We start from the raw sequence: 19,850 nt of genomic DNA, 5'->3' as shown, positions 1-19,850 counted from the left end.
GGCAACTCCCTCCCAACTATCTACCGCAGTGGTTCCCAAAGGGTGCGGCGCGCCACACTGGTGCAGCGAGAGAGGATGACCCATAAGCATATTATAAAGTAGTTGTGTTCTATGTTATGAATCAAGCACTGCTCAGTTGTTTTTTGAATGTATTTCTTATCAATAAAAAGAATGGTGTGGCGCTAGCAAATTTTTATTCCAAAAGTGCGGCCCAGTGAAAAAGATTTGGGAACCACTGACCTAACATGTGCTGCTACCTCTTCTGGGTCTGTCCTGCTAGTGGGACAGGACATACCCAGAAATGGTGATGGTGGCATTTGGGACATTATGACTAGGTCAGGCTGTTGCTTGACTATACAGCTGTCCTAATTTTGGCACATGCACCCAGATGTTAGCAAGGAGGACTTTGCACAGTGAACAGGGCTGAGCTTGCGGTGGACAGAGATCAAAGGGAAAAAATAATCCCCAACACTAATGTCTGATACTCCACATGACAGTTTAATTTTCAGGGCCAGAAATGTAGTTTAGAATAATCACTTAACACACCATTAAAATTCATTCACTCCCAAATGCCCAAAGTTTCTCTGCCATATTTAGAGAATAATTATTGTGTAATTAGCCCATGTTAAATCCCTTTCAATTGTCAGGTCTATTAGACAAGTTCTATAGTAGCACAGCCTGTGGATTAGTACAGTGACTTACACAGCAACCTTCAGATTTACATGTTTAATTATACATGTGCAGGCTACAAAAGTTACTGTCCGATTTACACAATACCATAGTGAGTGCTAACATACTCACTTATTCATGCAAAATCTACATCAAAATAACTGGAGATAAAATGATCTTGGATTAATGGTGTATTAAATTGAGAATAATATTTTTCAAAATCTGGCTCAGGGCGCAGTTTAGTCACATATAGCTCATCTAACATCTCTAATGTTGTAAATGTCTGTTCAAAGAATTATGCTTCAGCCTCAGATTTAAAACAGGTCAAATGTCCACCACTTTGATTGCCTTAATCTTCAACTTTCCTGAAAAACGTAATTCCCCATTCTTGAAAAACATGTACTCATTTTTCCAATTTGACAGAACCTAAATAAAAACAATGGCCTTCAATGGATTTATTTGATATTACAATGCCAGTTAGACTCAACGCAGTTACAGACTTGGCAGATAAATAGACTTCCCAAAGGGTGGAAGAATTACTGGGGGGGGGGGTCAAAGAAGAGAGAATGAGAAAACATGGTACGAAGATGCTTCCTCCCCTGGATTATTTTGCAAAAGGATGTCTGAGTTCAGGTTGCTGTTTGATAGCTGGATCTATAGAATCTTTATAAGAGCTAAAATTTGTTGAAAGTTAAAGCTGATGTAATATTTTGCTGATCAAACTGCAGCTGATGTTTTGCAGATCCACACATGTTCCTGGGCATGATTTAATTGGCCAAGATGCAAGTAGCTGAGAACCTTTTATTTTAAACAAAACAAACGCGAGTTGGGAAAAACAAGTGTTTGAAGCAATCCCAATGGAAAAGGTTTTATCTCACTTTAGCATGGTAGTGAAGGTTGCAAATTTCCACACCCTGTTCTGAGGTCAAACAATACTCAATCACATATGTAAAATTTGGATGTCGACAGGACCACAGGCATCAGACATCATTACAGCCTTGATCCAAAAATTGATTTAAAAAGCTACATTCCAGATACGAGGGAAGTGAAATAGCAAGAAGTCCTAGTAAAAATTAAATTCAATAGGAATCGAAGAGAAAACTCTCCACTGTTTGAAGTCATGCCTAATACAAGGAAGGTGGCGGCAGTGCTAGAGGCCAGTCAGCCCTGGGACATTGCTGTCGTAGTTTCTCAACGCAATAGCCAAGGTCCTGCCATCTTCAGCTGCTTCATCGGTGACCGTCCTTTCAGTTTATTACTCGTCACAAGTAGGCTTACATTAACACTGCAATCAAATTACTGTGAAAATCCCCTAGTCACCACATTCCTTTTCGGGTATACGGAGGGAGAATTTAGCGTGGCCAATGCATGCACCTAACCAGCACATTTCTCGCACTGTGGGAGGAAATCGGAGCACCCGGAGGAAACCCATGCCGATGAGGGGAGAATGTGCAGATTCCACACAGGCAGTCACCGAAGCCAGGAATCAAACCCAAGTCCATGGTTCTGTGAGGCAGTAATGCTAACCACTGTGTCACCATGCCAGCTGCCTTGATTGTGTGGTTAGAAATGGGATATTTGCTACTGAGTAATCTTTTCATCAATAGCAGTGCAATCTAGATATATCCAGGCTTGGGCTGATAAGTGACAAGTAACAGGCAGCACAGTGGCAAGCTCTGTTGCCACTCAGCGCCAGGAACCCAGATTCATTTCCAGTCTCGGGTCAGTGTCTGTGTGGAGTTTGCACATTTTCCCCATGTCTGCATGGGTTTTGCCCGGGTGCTCTGGTTTCCTCCTCCCACACTCCAAAGATGTGCGGGTTAGGTTGATTGGCCATACTAAATTGCCCTTGTCAGGGGGATTAGCAGGGCAGATACATGAGGTTACAGGGATAGGGCCTGGGTGGGATTGTTGTCAATGTAGGCTCGATGTGCTCAATGCCCTCCTTCTGCCCCTGTAGGGATTCTATGTTAGCAACACACAAGGATCATTCCAACAACAGAGTCTAACCACCTCCTATATACATTCAGTACAGTGTCATAACCAAATCAACAACATCGTGGGGGGCTACCACTCCTCAGAAACAATTACTGCGGCTACAACAGCAGTCAGAAATTGGGAATTCTGCAGGGAGTAACTCGCCGATTGACTGTCCAAAGCCTTTGCACCACCTATAGGCACATGTCAGGAGTGTGGAGCAACTTCAACAGCACCTAAGAAACCCAACACCATCCAAGATGAAGCTGTATGCGCACTCAGCACTCCAAGCACCAACTTAAACCTTCACTCCCTCTACCACCAACGTGACTGGATCCACTGTGTACCTTCTACAAGACATACTGCAGCAATTCCCCAAGGCTGATGGCACCACCCAAACTGGGAATGTTTTAGAAACCAGTGAAGAACTACCAAAAAAAGAGATGAAAAGGGATGTAGGCTTTGCTGACTAGGTTAACAATTATTGCCCCTCCCTAATTGCTATCAAGATGGTGGAGAACTGCCTTCTTGAACCGCTGTAGGCCATGTGATGTAGATACACCCAGAAGGCTATTAGGGAAAGAGTTCCATGATTTTAACCCAGTGACAGTGAAGGAACACTGATATATTTAAGTCAGGATGATGAGTGACTTGGAGGGGAACTTGCAGGTGGAGGTCCTCCCCTACATCTGCTGCCCTTGTCCAACAATATGGTAGTGGTTGTGGGTTTGCAAAGTGCTGTCTAAGGAGTGTTGGTGAATTCCTTCCCCTTGCACTAGCCATCAGTGGTGGAGGGAGTGAATGTTTGTGAATAGGGTGCCAAACAAGTGAGCTGTTTTGTCCTGGATGGTGTCAAACCTCTTTAGTGTTGTTGCTGTACTCATCCAGGCAAGTGGAAAGTATTCCATCACACCATCACACTCCTGACTTGTGCCTCATAGATTGTGGACAGGCTTTCATGAGGTGGTGAGTTACTTGCCACAGGACTCCTAGCCACTGACCTGTTCTTGCAGACAGTATTTATATGGCCAGGCCAGTTCAGTTTCTGGTCAATGGTAGCCCCCAGGATATTGATGGTGAGGGACACGACGATGGTAATGCCTTTCAAAGTCAAGGGGTGACGGTTAGATTTTCTTTTGTAGGAGGTAGTCATTGCCTGGCACTTTTGTGGCCCAAATGTTACTTGCCACTTGTCAGGCCAAGCCTGGATATTGTCCAGGCCTTGCTGCATTTGAACATGGGCTGCTTCAATAGTGAAGGACTTGCAAATGGTAAACATTGTGCAATCAGCGAAGATCCCCACTTCGGACCTTATGATGGAAGGAAGGTCAATGCTGAAGCAGCTGAAGATGGTTGGGTCAAGGACACTGCCTGAGTAACTTCTACAGTGATGTCCTGGTGCTGAAATGATTGACCTCCAACCATCATAATTATCTTTTGTGCCAGCTATTTCTCCAACCAGCAGAGGATTTTCCCCGATTCCCATTGACTCCAGTTTTACTAGGGCGCCTTGATGCCATATTTAGTCAAATACTGCCTTGATGTCAAGGGCAATCACTCTCACCTCCTGGAGATCAGCTCTTTGTTGGTCTTTGAACCAAGGTTGAGATCAGAAGTTGAGTTTAATCCTGGCAGAACTGAAACCGTGTCAGTGAGCAGTTATGGCTAAACAACTGCTCCTATATAGCACTGTTAATGACCTCTTTCATCACTTTACTGATGGTGAGTAGAGGGATGGCTAATGGGGCAGGAAGCAAAAAGTAGGAATAAATGGGGCATGTTCCAGTTGGCAGGCTATGACTAGCAGAATGCTGCAAGAATCAGTGGTGGGCCTCAGCTATTTACAATTTGTGTTAATGAATTCAATGAAATGAGTGTTGCGTACCCAAGTTTATTGATGATGCAAAACTAGGAAAAATATATAGCTATGAGGCGGCTGCAAATAGACAAAGAATCCCTGCAGTGCAGGAGGAGGCCATTCAGCCCATTGAGTCTGCACCAACAACAATCCCACCCAGGCCCTATCCACGTAACCTCACCTATTCACCCTGCTAATTCCCCTGACACTAAGGGACAATTTACCATGGCTAACCCACCTAACCAGCATATCTTTTGAACTGTGGGAGAAAACCGGAGAACCCAGAGGAAACCCACACAGAAACGGGGAGATCGTACAAACTCCACACACAAAGTCACCCAAGGCTGGAATCGAACCTGGGACCCTGACACTGAAGCAGCAGTGCTAACTACTGTGCTACCCATGTTAAGAATGTAACTAAGCTAATGGAAGATAATGTGGAGAAGTACAAGGTTATTCACTAGACGTAAGAAAAAAAAAGCAGAATATCTTTTAAAAGATAACTTGGGTGTACTCATACAAGGACCAGAAAGTTAGCATGCAGGTAGAGCAAGCAATTAGGAGGACAAATTATTGTAAGGCGATTAGAGTCTTGCTGCAATTGTGCAGGACTTGTGAGACACACCCGAAATACTATGTTCAATTCTAGTCCCCATATTTAAGAAACAATCTACTTGAACTGGAGGCAGTACAGGGAAGGTTCACTAGATTGTTCTCCAGGATGAAAGGGTTATCCTGTGATGAAAGGTTAAGTTAGGTATATATTTGCTGCAGCTGAGAAGAATGAGGTGGTGATCTCATTGAGGCTGACTGAAATGGTTTACAGAGGATTGACATAGATTTGATGGGCCAAATAGTCTCCTTCTGTGCCATAATGACTTCTGAAACATTCAAAATTATGAAATGGCCTGACAGAGTAAATAGTAAGACATTGTTTCCCCTCACTAGGGAATCTAGAATGACAGACACTGTTTTAGAATAAAGGGGCAATTATTTAGGAGTGAGTTGAGGAGAGATTTCTTCCCTCAAAGTGTTTGAACCTTCAGAATTCTCTACACCAGAGTGTTGTGGATGCTCTATCATTGAATACATTTAAGGGTGAGATTTTTGGTGTCTCACGGTATCCAGGGATATGGGATGTACAACAGAATGGATTTAAAGTTCAAGATCAGCCATGGTGCATCTTAAATGGCAGAGCAGGTTCAACAGGTTGTACTGTCTTCTCCTATTTCTGATGTCCTTATGTTCAAGGGGAATAGATGCTTGGGAAAAGCATCACATCCAAGTTCTCCTCCAACTTATACGTTTTCCTAACTTGGAAATGCATCAAAGTTCCATCAGCATCATGTTATCAAGATCTTGAAGTACCCTGCTTAACAGGAAACTCCCACCCACCTGACGAAGGGACAACCTGTTCCGAACGCTAGTGGCTTTTGCTACCAAATAAACCTGTTGGACTTTAACCTGGTGTTGTTAGACTTCTTACTGTGTTTACCCCAGTCCAACGCCGGCATCCCCACATCATAACAGGGCTACAATAGCCGCATTAGGCAGGAATTGGTGGATGTTGATTGGGAGAGGATGTTCGAGGGTAAGTCCGCGTCTGGCATGTGGGAGTCTTTTAAGGAACTATTGATAAGGCTGCAGGATAGGCATGTGCCTGTAAAAAGGAAAGATAGGAAAGGTAGGATTCGAGAGCCGTGGATAACCAGGGAAATTGAGGATCTGATTAAAATGAAAAGGGAGGCGTACGTTAAGTCCAGGCAACTGAAAACAGATGGAGCTCTGGAGGAATACAGAGAGAGTAGGAAAGAACTCAAACGGGGAGTTAGAAGGGCAAAAAGAGGTCACGAGATGTTCTTGGCAGGCAGGATTAAGGAGAATCCTAAGGCATTCTATTCATACGTTAGGAACAAAAGAGTTGTCAGAGAGAAAAATCGGACCTCTCAGGGACAAAGGAGGGGAATTATGCTTAGAACCCAAGGGAATAGGGGAGATCCTAAATGAATACTTTGCATCGGTATTCACGAAGGAGAGGGGCGTGTTAACCGGGAGTGTCTCGGAGGGAGGTGTTGACCCGTTAGAGAAAATCTCCATTACAAGAGAGGAAGTGTTAGGTTTTTTAGGGAACATTAAAACTGACAAAGCCCCAGGGCCTGATGGCATCTATCCTCGACTGCTCAGGGAGACGAGAGATGAAATTGCTGGGCCTCTGACGGAAATCTTTGTCGCTTCTTTGGACACGGGTGAGGTCCCTGAGGATTGGAGGATAGCGAATGTGGTCCCGTTGTTTAAGAAGGGTAGCAGGGATAACCCAGGAAATTATAGGCAGGTGAGCTTGACGTCCATGGTAGGGAAGTTGTTGGAGAGGATTCTTAGAGACAGGATGTATGTGCATTTAGAACGGAACAATCTCATTAGTGACAGACAGCATGGTTTTGTAAGAGGGAGGTCGTGCCTTACAAATTTGGTGGAGTTTTTTGAGGAAGTGACAAAAACGGTTGATGAAGGAAGGGCCGTGGATGTCGTCTGTATGGATTTCAGTAAGGCATTTGACAAAGTCCCACATGGCAGGTTGGTTAAGAAGGTTAAGGCTCATGGGATACAAGGAGAAGTGGCTAGATGGGTGGAGAACTGGCTTGGCCATAGGAGACAGAGGGTAGTGGTTGAAGGGTCTTTTTCCAGCTGGAGGTCTGTGACCAGTGGTGTTCCGCAGGGCTCTGTACTGGGACCTCTGCTATTTGTGATATATATAAATGATTTGGAAGAAGGTGTAACTGGTGAAATCAGCAAGTTTGCGGATGACACGAAGATGGCTGGACTTGCGGATAGCGAAGAGCATTGTCGGGAAATACAGCAGGATATAGATAGGCTGGAAAATTGGGCGGAGAGGTGGCAGATGGAGTTTAATCCGGATAAATGCGAAGTGATGCATTTTGGAAGAAATAATGTAGGGAGGAGTTATACAATAAATGGCAGAGTCATCAGGAGTATAGAAACACAGAGGGACCTAGGTGTGCAAGTCCACAAATCCTTGAAGGTGGCAACACAGGTGGAGAAGGTGGTGAAGAAGGCATATGGTATGCTTGCCTTTATAGGACAGGGTATAGAGTATAAAAGCTGGAGTCTGATGATGCAGCTGTATAGAACGCTGGTTAGGCCACATTTGGAGTACTGCGTCCAGTTCTGGTCGCCGCACTACCAGAAGGACGTGGAGGCGTTAGAGAGAGTGCAGAGAAGGTTTACCAGGATGTTGCCTGGTATGGAGGGTCTTAGCTATGAGGAGAGATTGGGTAGACTGGGGTTGTTCTCCCTGGAAAGACGGAGAATGAGGGGAGATCTAATAGAGGTGTACAAGATTATGAAGGGTATAGATAGGGTGAACAGTGGGAAGCTTTTTCCCAGGTCGGAGGTGACGATCACGAGGGGTCACGGGCTCAAGCTGAGAGGGGCGAAGTATAACTCAGATATCAGAGGGACGTTTTTTACACAGAGGGTGGTGGGGGCCTGGAATACGCTGCCAAGTAGGGTGGTGGAGGCAGGCACGCTGACATCGTTTAAGACTTACCTGGATAGTCACATGAGCAGCCTGGAAATGGAGGGATACAAACGATTGGTCTAGTTGGACCAAGGAGCGGCACAGGCTTGGAGGGCCGAAGGGCCTGTTTCCTGTGCTGTACTGTTCTTTGTTCTTTGTACAACAGCTTAAGCTTTCAGCTCCTCTCCACCTTCTCAAACACAATGGGGGGGGGGGGGGGGGGGGGGGACTGGTAATAAAAGCAATGCCCATGTGTGAATACATAATTGTTTTTCTCTCAATTGGGCAATAAATGTGGTGAGACGGTGGAGTGCCACAATGGGTGTATGGTGACCAATGTTGGGACTGAGGGTGGGGAGGTTGTAAATGTAATGACATCTGATTAAACCACTAGATACATGTCAAGACATGGCAAGCCTAATTCTAGTTTCATAGAAGAATGCTTCGAGGCAAGTCTTTTCCCCTGACTCAATTCATATTTCAACATTTTCCACCAATTGGTAATTAACGCTGGGTTTGTTTCTAAATAAATGGGACCAAGTTCCACATTATGTATGGCCCCACAAGCAGATGTACTATGTAAAGCTGGAGATTTTAATCAGTTCCACGAAAGGGAATCCCTCCCACTCTTCCTGTTCTACCTTGCCTCAACATAAACTGTATATAACTAATAATACTAAAATAGCAGATTTCTTCATTATTTTGATGACAAGCAGTATATCTTGCATTAGAAAATCTAATTGGTTTAAGTAAAAATTAACTAGATTCTGACAGTTCATTGGATAGAAGCTCTGCTAAAAGAGAAGACTTGCATTTATATAGCATCTTCATACGGGCAGGTCAGCCCAAAGTATCTTACAGCCAATGAAGTATGCACTGTTGTAATATAGGAAACAGCCAATTTTCACACAGTAAACTTCCATAACTGCAACGTGATGATGAATAGATAAATCTGTTTTTGTGAACAGGATTAAATTTTAGCCAGGACACAGTGGATAATTCCCCTCTCGCCTTTGAGGTAGTGCAATTTGATCTTTTGCATCCACCCCAGGAAAACATGGAGCCTCTTTTTAACATCTCACTCGAAAGTCAACACCTCTGACAGTGCAGCACTTGCTGAGCGCAGCACTCAAATCTTAGCTTTGATTTTTGCACTTGAAGCCTGGAATGGATCTTGAGCCTACAACCTTCAGACTCAGAGGCTAGAGTGCTATCAACTGAGTCACTGTCCACAGTCTGAAATCTAAGAAAGAAAACTGAGAGAGCAGGCAAATAAACATTAGCAAAGAGTGTGTGTTTCAGTTTAAAATAAATTGTTTTTGCAATGTGGGGAACACTAGTACTGCTCCTTTTTGTTGCATTGTGGAGTTTAAGCAATGTGGGACAGGAATCACATACAGGTCAGACAAGGTAGGAGTGGCAAGTTCCCTTCACGGAAGAAAATTTACAAACTAGCTGGTTTCATATGACAATCACACAACATTCAGACTAGCATTTAAAGTAACAGATTTATTGAATTTTTCAGCTGCCAAAAAGCTACTGTACCAATGGTAAATATATATATTTAATAAATGCATAATATATTTAAGCCAATGAAGCAAATCAAAATTGTTCTGAATATTGAAGCGTTTCAATTTCAAAACATGACAGTGCTTGCCTCAGGAACAATAATTGTCATTTTTTTAAAAATTACCTATATTAATCATAACTTTTGCACTTTGAAATTTGAAAAGATGATGATCAAAATCCAACTTAGTTATAGAGATAAAATTACATTTGTTACGCTTCCATCGTACCTCTGAATTTTTTTTCTGGCTGACACTCCTGTTATTCTGTGAGCAATAAATGCTAAGGTTCAAGCATGATCTAAACTATCTACTTTCCACTATCAGTTGGGTGCAGTTCCAGAGCTAGTTCAAGTAATGCTTCACTGCCTGTTGGGGCTACCAAATGCTGACTGGGAAAAAGGTTTTGGACACATTCCAAATAAAACCTCCCTGTTTACTCAATTAATTAACAACGTCCATAATTATGACCTCATTGTTAATAAATGCCAGTAACTTATAAATTTCATCCTCAACTTCCTTTCCGCTGTTTGGCAGCCTATAACATTCTTTAACAGCCGATAGCAATAATGTGACTGCCTCCTTGCTGTTCCAGCAGTGCAATGCTAAAAGGATTTGGCTGAACCAATTGTTTATTTAAATCCTTCTGCTAGACAATCTCAATATTGTTATGCCACTTCCATTTCTGTCCCTCTCTAATTTTGCCGTGAGGAATATCTAATTGCTAATCTTGACCAAGCTGCAGCCAGACTAGTTCCCATTACTTCATCATGAATTGATATTTCATATTTTCCCAATGCACACTACTATAGAATTTATCAGCTTCCAGAAAGCTGATAAAAGGCAATAATTTAACTCTGGCCAACAAGATGAAAGTTCTCATGTTGAATCTGTAACATTGCTGGATTTGATGGAGTATAAAATATTACCCCAGTAGACATGTCAGAGTTATTTTTAAAAATATGGCTTTGTGAAAGTCTATGAAATATCACTGACACAGGAGAGGTATAAACAGCAGTTAACACTCGCAATTTCCTATGTAAATTAATTGCCACTGTCTACATTTTAAAGTACGATCAGAATCTCAAAGCTTCCATACAGAAAGTAACTGCCCCAATGGAAGTCAGGTCACTTTGTAAGGTTTCAGTAAGGTGTCCAGATCAAGAACAGTGCTCTTGATTTCTGATCTTTCACAATGTGCTCATACCAAAGAAAGAAAAAGATAACATGTATTACCGGACCATTTCTGTACAATGTCAAATTTTCTTTAATGTAGTAAGCATGTTGAATATAGCATATTGTACTTACGGTTAACATCGGAGTGGTTAACAGTCCCCAGGCAAAGAATTCTAAAAAGATGACAACTACTGCATGATAAACACTGGGCCGACCAATTCCATGCTGCTGAAAAACAAATATGGAATAGCTTACCATTGGAACAAAATTAACCATAATAACTTACAATGCAATCGGAGGTTTTGCAAGGTATAGTAGTTTAACACAAAGCAAACACAGTACTTTTGCTACACTAAGCACAGAGAGTTGTTGTAGATATTGCACTCAATGCATAAATTCATATTGTGTAAAGTAGTAGATGAAAGCAAAAGATGTGTGCGTATGCAATTTAAGGCATACACACACACGCAATACATGTGCAAGTAACTTGATTATGGTCATTATGATTCTCTCATTTAAACATCACGATCCTTCTGTTCTCTGACTGCTGTCCCATCTCAATCTTCCTTTTGGTTTCAAATACGTTCTTATTTCCTGCATCCATAACCACCTCGCTCTCAAAATTCCCATTCAACTTCCTCTCGTCTGCCTGCCATCTTAACACAAATCATAACTTGCTAATGCGACTTTTCCAGAGTGCTGCTATCCATCTTTGCCTTCAATTATTTAGCTACAAGATCAAAATAGAGTGAACGTTAGGAATCTGAATTAGGCAAATAGGAAGAGTAGGCCATTCGGCCCTTCTCGCCTGCTCCACCATTAAGATCTCGGCTGATCTGGTTGTGGTCTCAGCTCCACTTTCCTGTCTGACTCCTTTGCCCAACAAAAACATGTCGAACTCTGTCTTAAACAAATTCAAGAGATCCGGGCTCCACTACTTTCTGGGGAAGAGAATTCCACAAACCAATGACACTTCGGAAGAATAACAAAAGGAAACAAAAACAAAGATTGCTGCAAACACAAAGTAATTGATCTGAAAAGGTTAGACCTATCCATGATGGGTTTGCAGTGAGCACAACATTATTTTTCCCCATTGCTCGTCCTCTGTTGTTCAACTTTGTAGGAATGCATTAACATTGGATACAGCAATGAAAAAGGAATCAAAGATATCCAGACTAAACATACGAATTAGGAGGTGTAAGCCACGAAATCTGTGGCAATCGTTAAAAAACCTGTTTTTTTACTGACAGCAAAAGGCTTGATTTAAATTTTAACTGAAAATTGTACTGATCCACACTTCAATAAGTAATTATGTGAAGAGGAAATAGAAAATCTCATATCATTCAGATGATTAAACTGCCCGCTCACCATTCAGAACCCTCCATGATTTCTCTATATCCATTTCTATTCATATATGCACTATGCAATATTCTTGCATCTATATTAATTTTAAAATCTGTAAAGCATTTCATCACTTCGATAACATATTAACCACCCCAGTTGCTCAAACTAAAGCATAGAAAAAATGTTTCCCATGCTCAAAGATGTCCGCAAGCAAACAGATGTTTCATACAAAAAGAGGGGGGCAAGGAATTTTCACAATCCCAGATGAAATTGCAGCTGCTCTCATGCCTCACAACCATAGAATATTAATATAGTAGAAGCCAGGGAAAGAGATTGCTATCTTTTTGGCAGGGAAAGTGTTTTTTTTAATTGATCTTGGGTACCCAGCACTTCATGGATGTCCAATTTGGACTGTTGTATCTGTCTTTAGACTTTAATTACTATGGCACTAATGCAACCTTACACAATGAAACGTGTCCACAAATTTGCAGTTTGCCTTTAACTTCACAAAGACTGTGGCATAGTGGTAATGTTGCTGGACTATTAATCTGGAGGCCCAGATTAATCCTCCGGGGGTACATGGGTCCAACTCCCACCATGAAATAATCATCGATTGTCATAAAAACTTATCTGATTCACTAATGCCCTATAGGGAAGGAAATCTGCCATCCTTGCTTGGTCAGGTCTACATTTGACTCCAGATCCACAGCAATGTGGTTCATTCAACTGACCCCTAAAATGGCCTGGAAAGCCATTCAGTTCAAGGGTAATTTGGAACAGGTAACATTCCGAGAAATAAAAGAAGTTCTGCCAATGCACCTTATGAACAGGTAAATTTATATGAGTTAGTGAGAATAGTGTGAAGTAGGTTACTTCTTCCTGTTGGTTCCCTCCCTCCTCAACCCAGTCTATTAACTATGTTCTGAAGGACAGTGGTGATCACCATTAGTGGCTCAGTGGTAAACCTTGAAGTTCCCCATCTAGAGAATATTTTGTTTTGTTACTTCCCTTCAGTACTTCCTCCAAGTGATGCTCATCAGAGGAACAATAGAGATGCGGGAAGTGATATTCAGTGGTGATCAACAGGAGGTTTATTTGATTTAGTTTGGCTTGAAGCCATAAGGTTACAGGACATCTACATTGTTGTGGATGCCCAAGACTACTTGCACCAAAAATGTTACGTCCCATTTGATGGTGGATCTATCTTTCCAATAGGACAAGGTGTTTCTAAAAATGGAGACGGAGACATCTAGAATTTCAGATAATTTTGCTGTGCTCAATTGAGAAAATACTTTTTAATCCGCACTGTTAAATGACTATCATTGTATATCATAACTAAAAGCAGCAAGTCAAAGCTGTGATGTCACCCAAAATGCAACATTACAAGCACATTTTTAAAAAGATAATTGTGCTAAATACTTGGCAGATGATCTAGAGAAATATAATCTTAAACACAAAAAGGAATTTGCAAAAGGCAAATAATAAGAGTGCATGGTCACTTCATTCATCAAAAATAAATCAATAGAATCAGCTGTAGTTAAGCCATCATTTGTCAATTCTTAGTTAAAAATCCTGAATATTATATCCCCATACCAGTTTCCTGATTCAATATGTACAGCACTCTTAAAATAGATTACCCGGGCTAAATTCTGGTATTATATCTGCATCACTTATTTCAAGAATAATAGCATTACATTAATTGACTGAACCAGCTCCCACCCACATACAATTATATAAAAGCAAAATACTGCAGATGCTGCAAATCTGAAATAAACAGGAAATGCTGGGGAAACAGGTTTAACATTTGAAGGAGAGACTGAAGAGTCATAGACTTGAAACGTCAAATCTATTTCACTCTCCACAGATGCTGTCAGACCCGAGTTTGCCAGCATTTTTCTTTTTACTACAATTATATTGTTATGCAAATTTTATAACCAGAGAAATGAGGGGGCATCTCAAATTATATCTTGAAATATCAAATTAAAAACTCTAAAACTTCACATAGGTTTTTAGCTGTTTGATGCACCATTGATTTACGCAATGACTAGATGTTGCGAAATAACAGGCTTTTATTAACAAAGAACAGAAGCACTCCCAAACCGATAGCTAATCTGAACTGAGGCCAAAGGTGCGGAGAGCAGCCACCTTTATACCCCGAGGAGGGCGGAGCCCCGGATTGAGGCAGCAGGGGCGTGTCCAGGCATATCACATAAACTATCACATAAACAGACAACTACAGTGGTTCACCACATTCACCCCCTGTTTAAAAAAAAGAGTTCGGCGGGGGCGAGGTGGTGGAACGACAGTCAAGTTATTGATTCAAGTTACAAGTTCAGTCTCGCCGGGGGCTTGATCTGCCGCTGCGACCGCCGCAGTGTCGGCCGTGGTGCCGGTTCAGGAGGCCGCGGTGATGGGTCAGACACCAGTCCATAATTGGTGAAGCCGTCCGTAGCGCCTTCAGACTGCTGGGTGTGTGGAGGCTGCTCCTGGGGCTCAGGCGTGCCGTACACGGGGGCTAAATGAGCGTGCTGCGACTCTGGTGCATCATGGACAACGTTGGTAGCTGGGGGCGAGGGGCCGTGGGACGTAGTACCTGCGGGGGCCAGATCGCGAATAGAGACCGTGTCCTCCCGCCCGTCGTGATATGCCACATAGGCGTATTGGGGGTTGGCGTGAAGGAGCCGTACCGTTTCGACCGGGGGTCCAATTTATGGGTCCGCACGTGCTTCCGGAGCAGGACAGGGCCAGGGGACGTCAGCCACGACGGTAGTGAGGTCCCCGAGGAGGACTTCCTGGGGAAAACAAACATTCGTTCAGGAGGGGTGGCGTTGGTAGCCGTGCACAGTAGTGACTTAATTGAGTGTAACGCATCAGGGAGGACCTCTTGCCAGCGGGAGACTGGAAGGCCCTTAGACCGGAGAGCTAATAAAACGGCCTTCTAGACTGTCGCATTCTCCCTCTTCACCTGTCCGTTCCCCCTGGGGTTGTAGCTGGTGGTCCTACTCGAGGCTATGCCTTTGGAGTAGGTACTGGCGCAGCTTGTCACTCATAAAAGAGGAACCCCGGTCGCTATGAATATAGCTGGGGAAACCAAACAGGGTGAAGAGGCTGTGCAGGGCCCTGACGGCCGTGGCCATATCCAGGCAGGGAACAGCAAAGGGGAACCGCGAATACTCATCAACGATGTTGAGGAAGTATACGTTGCAGTCAGAGGAGGGGAGGGGGCCTTTGAAGTCAACGCTCAGGCGTTCGAAAGGGCGGGTGGCTTTGATGAGGTGTGCTGTGTCGGGCCGGTAGAAGTGCAGCTTGAACTCCGCGCAGACTTGGCAGTGCCTGGTTACAGACCTGACTTCCTCGATGGAATAGGGCAGGTTCCGGGCCTTGGTGAAATGGAAGAACCTGGTAACCCCCGGGTGGCAGAGGTCATCGTGTAGAGTCTGTAACCGGTCTAGGTTCGCGCTGACACAGGTCCCCGGGACAGGGCATCTGGGGGCTCATTGAGCTTCCCCAAGCCGGTATAAAATGTCGTAATTGTAGGTGGAGAGCTCGATCCTCCACCTCAAAATCTTATCGTTCTTGATTTTGCCCCGCCACGCGTTATTGAACATAAAGGCAACGGACCGTTGGTCGGTGAGCAGGGTGAACCGTTTGCCAGCTAAGTAGTGGCGCCAGTGCCGTGCCGCCTCCACGATGGCTTGTGCCTCTTTTTCAACAGAGTAGTGTCAAATTTCAGGGCCCTGGAGGGTGCGCGGGAAGACAGCCACGGGTCTGCCCGCCTGGTTAAGAGTGGCGGCGAGGGCAAAATCAGACACATCGCTCTCCACCTGGAATGGGGTGGATTCGTCTACGGTGTGCATCGTGGCCTTCGCGATATCCGCTTTGATGCGGTCAAAAAGGCCAGCCGAGCCTCCGCTGCTAGGGGAAAAGATGTGGATTTGATGAGCAGACGGGCTTTGTCTGCATAACTGGGGACCCACTGGACGTAGTATGAGAAGAAGCCTAGGCATCTCCTCAGCACTTTGAGGGTGGTGGGGAGGGGAAGTTCCAGGAGGGAACGCATGCGGTCGGGATCGGGGCCGATGGCGCCGTTCTCCACAACACAACCAAGGATGGTGAGGCAGTGCGTGCGGAATACGCACTTCTCCTTATTGTAGGTCAGGTCGAGGAGTGCCGTAGTGTGGAGGAATTTTGGGAGGTTGGCGTCGTGGTCCTGCTGATCATGGCCGCAGATGGTGATGTTATCCAGGTACAGGAAGGTGGCCCGCAACCGTTCTGGTCCACCATTCGGTCCATCTCACGCTGGAAAACCGAGACCCCGTTGGTGACGCCGAAGGGGACCCGAAGGAAGTGGTAGAGATGGCCATCCGCCTCGAAGGCAGTGTACTGGCAGTCTTCCGGGCGGATAGGGAGCTGGTGGTATGCAGACTTCAAATCAATGGTGGAGAACACCCGATATTGTGCAATCTGATTGACCATGTCAGATATGCAGGCAAGGGGATACGCGTCCAGCTGCGTGTATCGGTTGATGGTCTGACTGTAGTCAATAACCATGCGAAGTTTCTCCTCTGTCTTAACAACCACCACTTGGGCTCTCCAGGGGCTGGTACTGGCCTCAATGATCCCCTCCCCCAGGAGGGTCGCACCTTGGACTTGATAAACGCTCTATCTCCAGCGCTGTACCATCTGCTTTTGGTGGCAATGGGCTTGCAGTCGGGGGTGAGGTGCTCAAAGAGCGAGGGAGGGGCGACTTTAAGGGTTGAGAGACCACAGGTGGTGCGCGGTGGCTGGTCTAATAGCTGTGGATTTTGGACGGAGATTGGGGGAAAAGGCCCATGATACACCATGGTGATGCTCCCAAGGTGACACATGAAATCTAGCCCCAGTACTACGGCAGCATAGAGCTGTGGCAGCACGAGCAGCCTGCATTTGTCGTACACCGTGCCCCGTACAGTCAGAGTTGCTACACAGTACCAGAGGACATTCACTGACCGGGACGTCGAAGCCATAGAGATTGATTGCTGCATTGGCAGTACTGGCAGTGCATAGCGCCTCACCGTGTTAGGGTGGATGAAACTCTCCGCACTCCCACTGTCAAATAAGCAGTTAGTAGTGTGGCCGTTTACCTTGATGTCCATCATCGACCAGGCGAGCTGGTGAGGCCTGGACTGGTCCAACGCGACTGAGGTCACTGTCAGATTAGGCGATGCAGTGGACGGTTCCCAAAATGGTGGCCTCCGTGACTCGGCTGATGTCACCCACGATGGTGGCTCCTGTGGGTCGCACGTGGCCGCTGGCGTCCAAAATGGTGGCACCCGCAAATCGCACATGGTCGATGGCGTCGAAGGCAGTCCCTCCCGCGGATCGCACGCGGCGCTGCTGGGCCTGGGTCCGATTTTGCCCTGCAAACTTTCAGGTAATGACCCTTCTTACCGCAGGCAGAGCAGATCACGTCTTTCGCCGGGCAGCGTCGGCGTGGGTGCTTCTCCAGGCCGCAGAGGTAGCACCTCGGGCCTCCGGGGACTGTCGCAGTGGTCAGTTCGGCGTCGGGACAGGGCGTGGCGTAGGTTTGCGGCCTTCCTGGGTACAGAGGTGGCTGCGGTCGCGGTGTCCATGGTGCGCCCTCGTGGTCGGGGGTTTAGGCCTCGAGGTTCCGGAAAGCCACCTCCAGCGAGCCGGCAAGCTCCACAGTTTTCTTCAGGTCCAGCCCACCTTGTTCCAGCAGGCGCTGCCGGATATTGGTCGACCTGATGCCCGCGACAAAGGCATCTCTGATCAGGTCGTCGGCATTTTGGGTGGCTGAAATGGCCTCGCAGCTGCAGGCTCTGCCGAGTGCACGCAGTTCGCGCTGGAATTGCTCAGTCGATTCCCCGGGTTGCTGTCTGCGAGTGGCCAGCAGATGTCTGGCATAGACCTCATTCGGCTGCCGGTTGTACTGGCTCTCGAGGAGATCGATTGCCTCCTGGTAAGTTTCTGCATCTCAGATCAGCGCGAAGACGTGAGCGCTGACGCGGGCGTGGAGCACATGCAGTTTGTCAATGTCGGCTACGACAACGGGGGAGGAGGAGGCGATGAAGGTCTCAAAACAGCGCAGCCAGTGATCAAAAGGGTTAGAGGCCCCAACTGCCTGCGGATCCAAGTCCAATTTGTCAGGTTTCAGGAGTTGCTCCATCTCAAAATTTTTGTTAATAAAATTGATGCACCATTGATTCATGCAAAGACTAGGTGTTGCGAAAAAACAGGCTTTTATTAACAAGAACAGAAGCACTCCCAAACCGATAGCTAATCCGAACTGAGGCAAAAGGGGCGGAGAGCAGCCACCTTTATACCCCGAGGAGGGCGGAGCCCCGGATTGAGGCAGCAGGGGCGTGTCCAGGCATATCATATAAAACAGACAACTACAGTGGTTCACCACACTGTTATTTGTTACATACCCTATTTTTCACCACTATTTTTACAGAACTAATTATGATGCTATATCCCTTCTCATTTTTCTTAACTTGCTTAAAAGAAATTGGGGGAATTTGGTTCCTTTTTCAATTTGAAAGCAATACAAATGAAAGGCCATGAAATATGCCATTAAGTCTGAGCTTTACCTATTCCACACTCGCTGGACAATAGTTTTCTGTTCATTCAAAAAGGTCTGGAGAAAAATGGAGGACTACTGATACCAAAAATAGAGAACTGCCATAAGTAGCAGTAAAGCAAGCTTTTACAATTTTGGTGTCTTATGCAATGCATAGCCAAAGATAAGCAGCTATGAGATTCACTCCAAAACTCACCCGCCGCATTGATCATGAACTGCAAGTAACTTGGATCAACTCACTGCTGGAAAAAACAACAGTACCTCAAGGAACAAAGAACAAAATGCTCCCCCATTGAAACATGGATCACTTGGCCCAGCTCATTCCCCAATACCAAGTCCAGTAGGGCCCCCTCCCTGGTTGGGCTGTGAACATACTGTATCAAAAAGTCTTCCTGGGCACATCTAACACATTGCTCTCCATCCAAGCCCCTGGCTGTAGGCGAGTCCCAGTCAATAGGGGGCGGGGGAGGCGGTTAAAGTCACCCACAACTACCCTGCTTTTTCACACCTTTCAGCATCCGATTACACAACTGCTCCTCTGTCTCCTGCGGGCTGTTGGGAGGTCAAGAGCACATTCCAACATTGTGATTGCACCCTTCCTATTCCTGAGCTCCACCCATAATGCCTCATGACAAAATCCCTCCAATTTGTTCTCCCTCAACACTCAGCTGTGATGTGCTCCCTAATCAGATATGCAACTCCCCAACCCCTTTTATTTCCCCTTCTGTCCTGTTTAAAAAGGTGATATCCTGGAATGTTAAGCTGCCAGTCTTGTCCCCCCTTTAAGCATGCCTCCATAATTGCAATATCATAATTCCACGCAGTAATCCAGGCTCTCAGTTCATCTGTTTTACCTGTTATATTTCTTGCATTGAAGCAAACACACTCCAGTCCTCGAGTCCCAGTGAGCCCCATGGCTCCCCTCTGCCTGCTCTTACTCTGCGCTGTTTCTCTGTGTCTCACTTTTTTTCTCCAGCCCCTATGCTTACTGGCCTGCTGCTTCGGTTCCCACTCCACTGTTAAAACCTTTCCGAACAGCACTAGCAAACGTCCCATCCAGGATATTGTTGTCCCTTCAGTTCAGGTGCAACCTGTCCTCCTTGTACAGGTCCCACATTCTTCAGAAGACATCCCAGTGAT

The 19,850-nt window shown here is 45.3% G+C and overlaps 1 protein-coding gene across 2 annotated transcripts in view; it reads right to left on the bottom strand.

The window, feature by feature from the left end:
• The window catches only part of LOC144494885 (hippocampus abundant transcript 1 protein-like), a 77,160-nt gene that overhangs the window by 39,783 nt on the left and 17,527 nt on the right, over positions 1-19,850 (bottom strand). The window contains exon 2 of one of the 2 annotated variants that reach the window (XM_078214393.1): positions 10,916-11,011. In XM_078214393.1, coding sequence (XP_078070519.1) covers positions 10,916-11,011 — 96 coding nt within the window. The remainder of the gene's footprint in view (positions 1-10,915; positions 11,012-19,850) is intronic. The other variant, XM_078214394.1, reaches the window with a different exon arrangement.

Source organism: Mustelus asterias, chromosome 6 (genome assembly GCF_964213995.1).
Source record: "Mustelus asterias chromosome 6, sMusAst1.hap1.1, whole genome shotgun sequence".
Lineage (NCBI taxonomy): Eukaryota > Metazoa > Chordata > Chondrichthyes > Carcharhiniformes > Triakidae > Mustelus > Mustelus asterias.
Note: the sequence above shows the minus strand (reverse complement) of the source record. Positions and strands in the feature narration are given on the sequence as shown.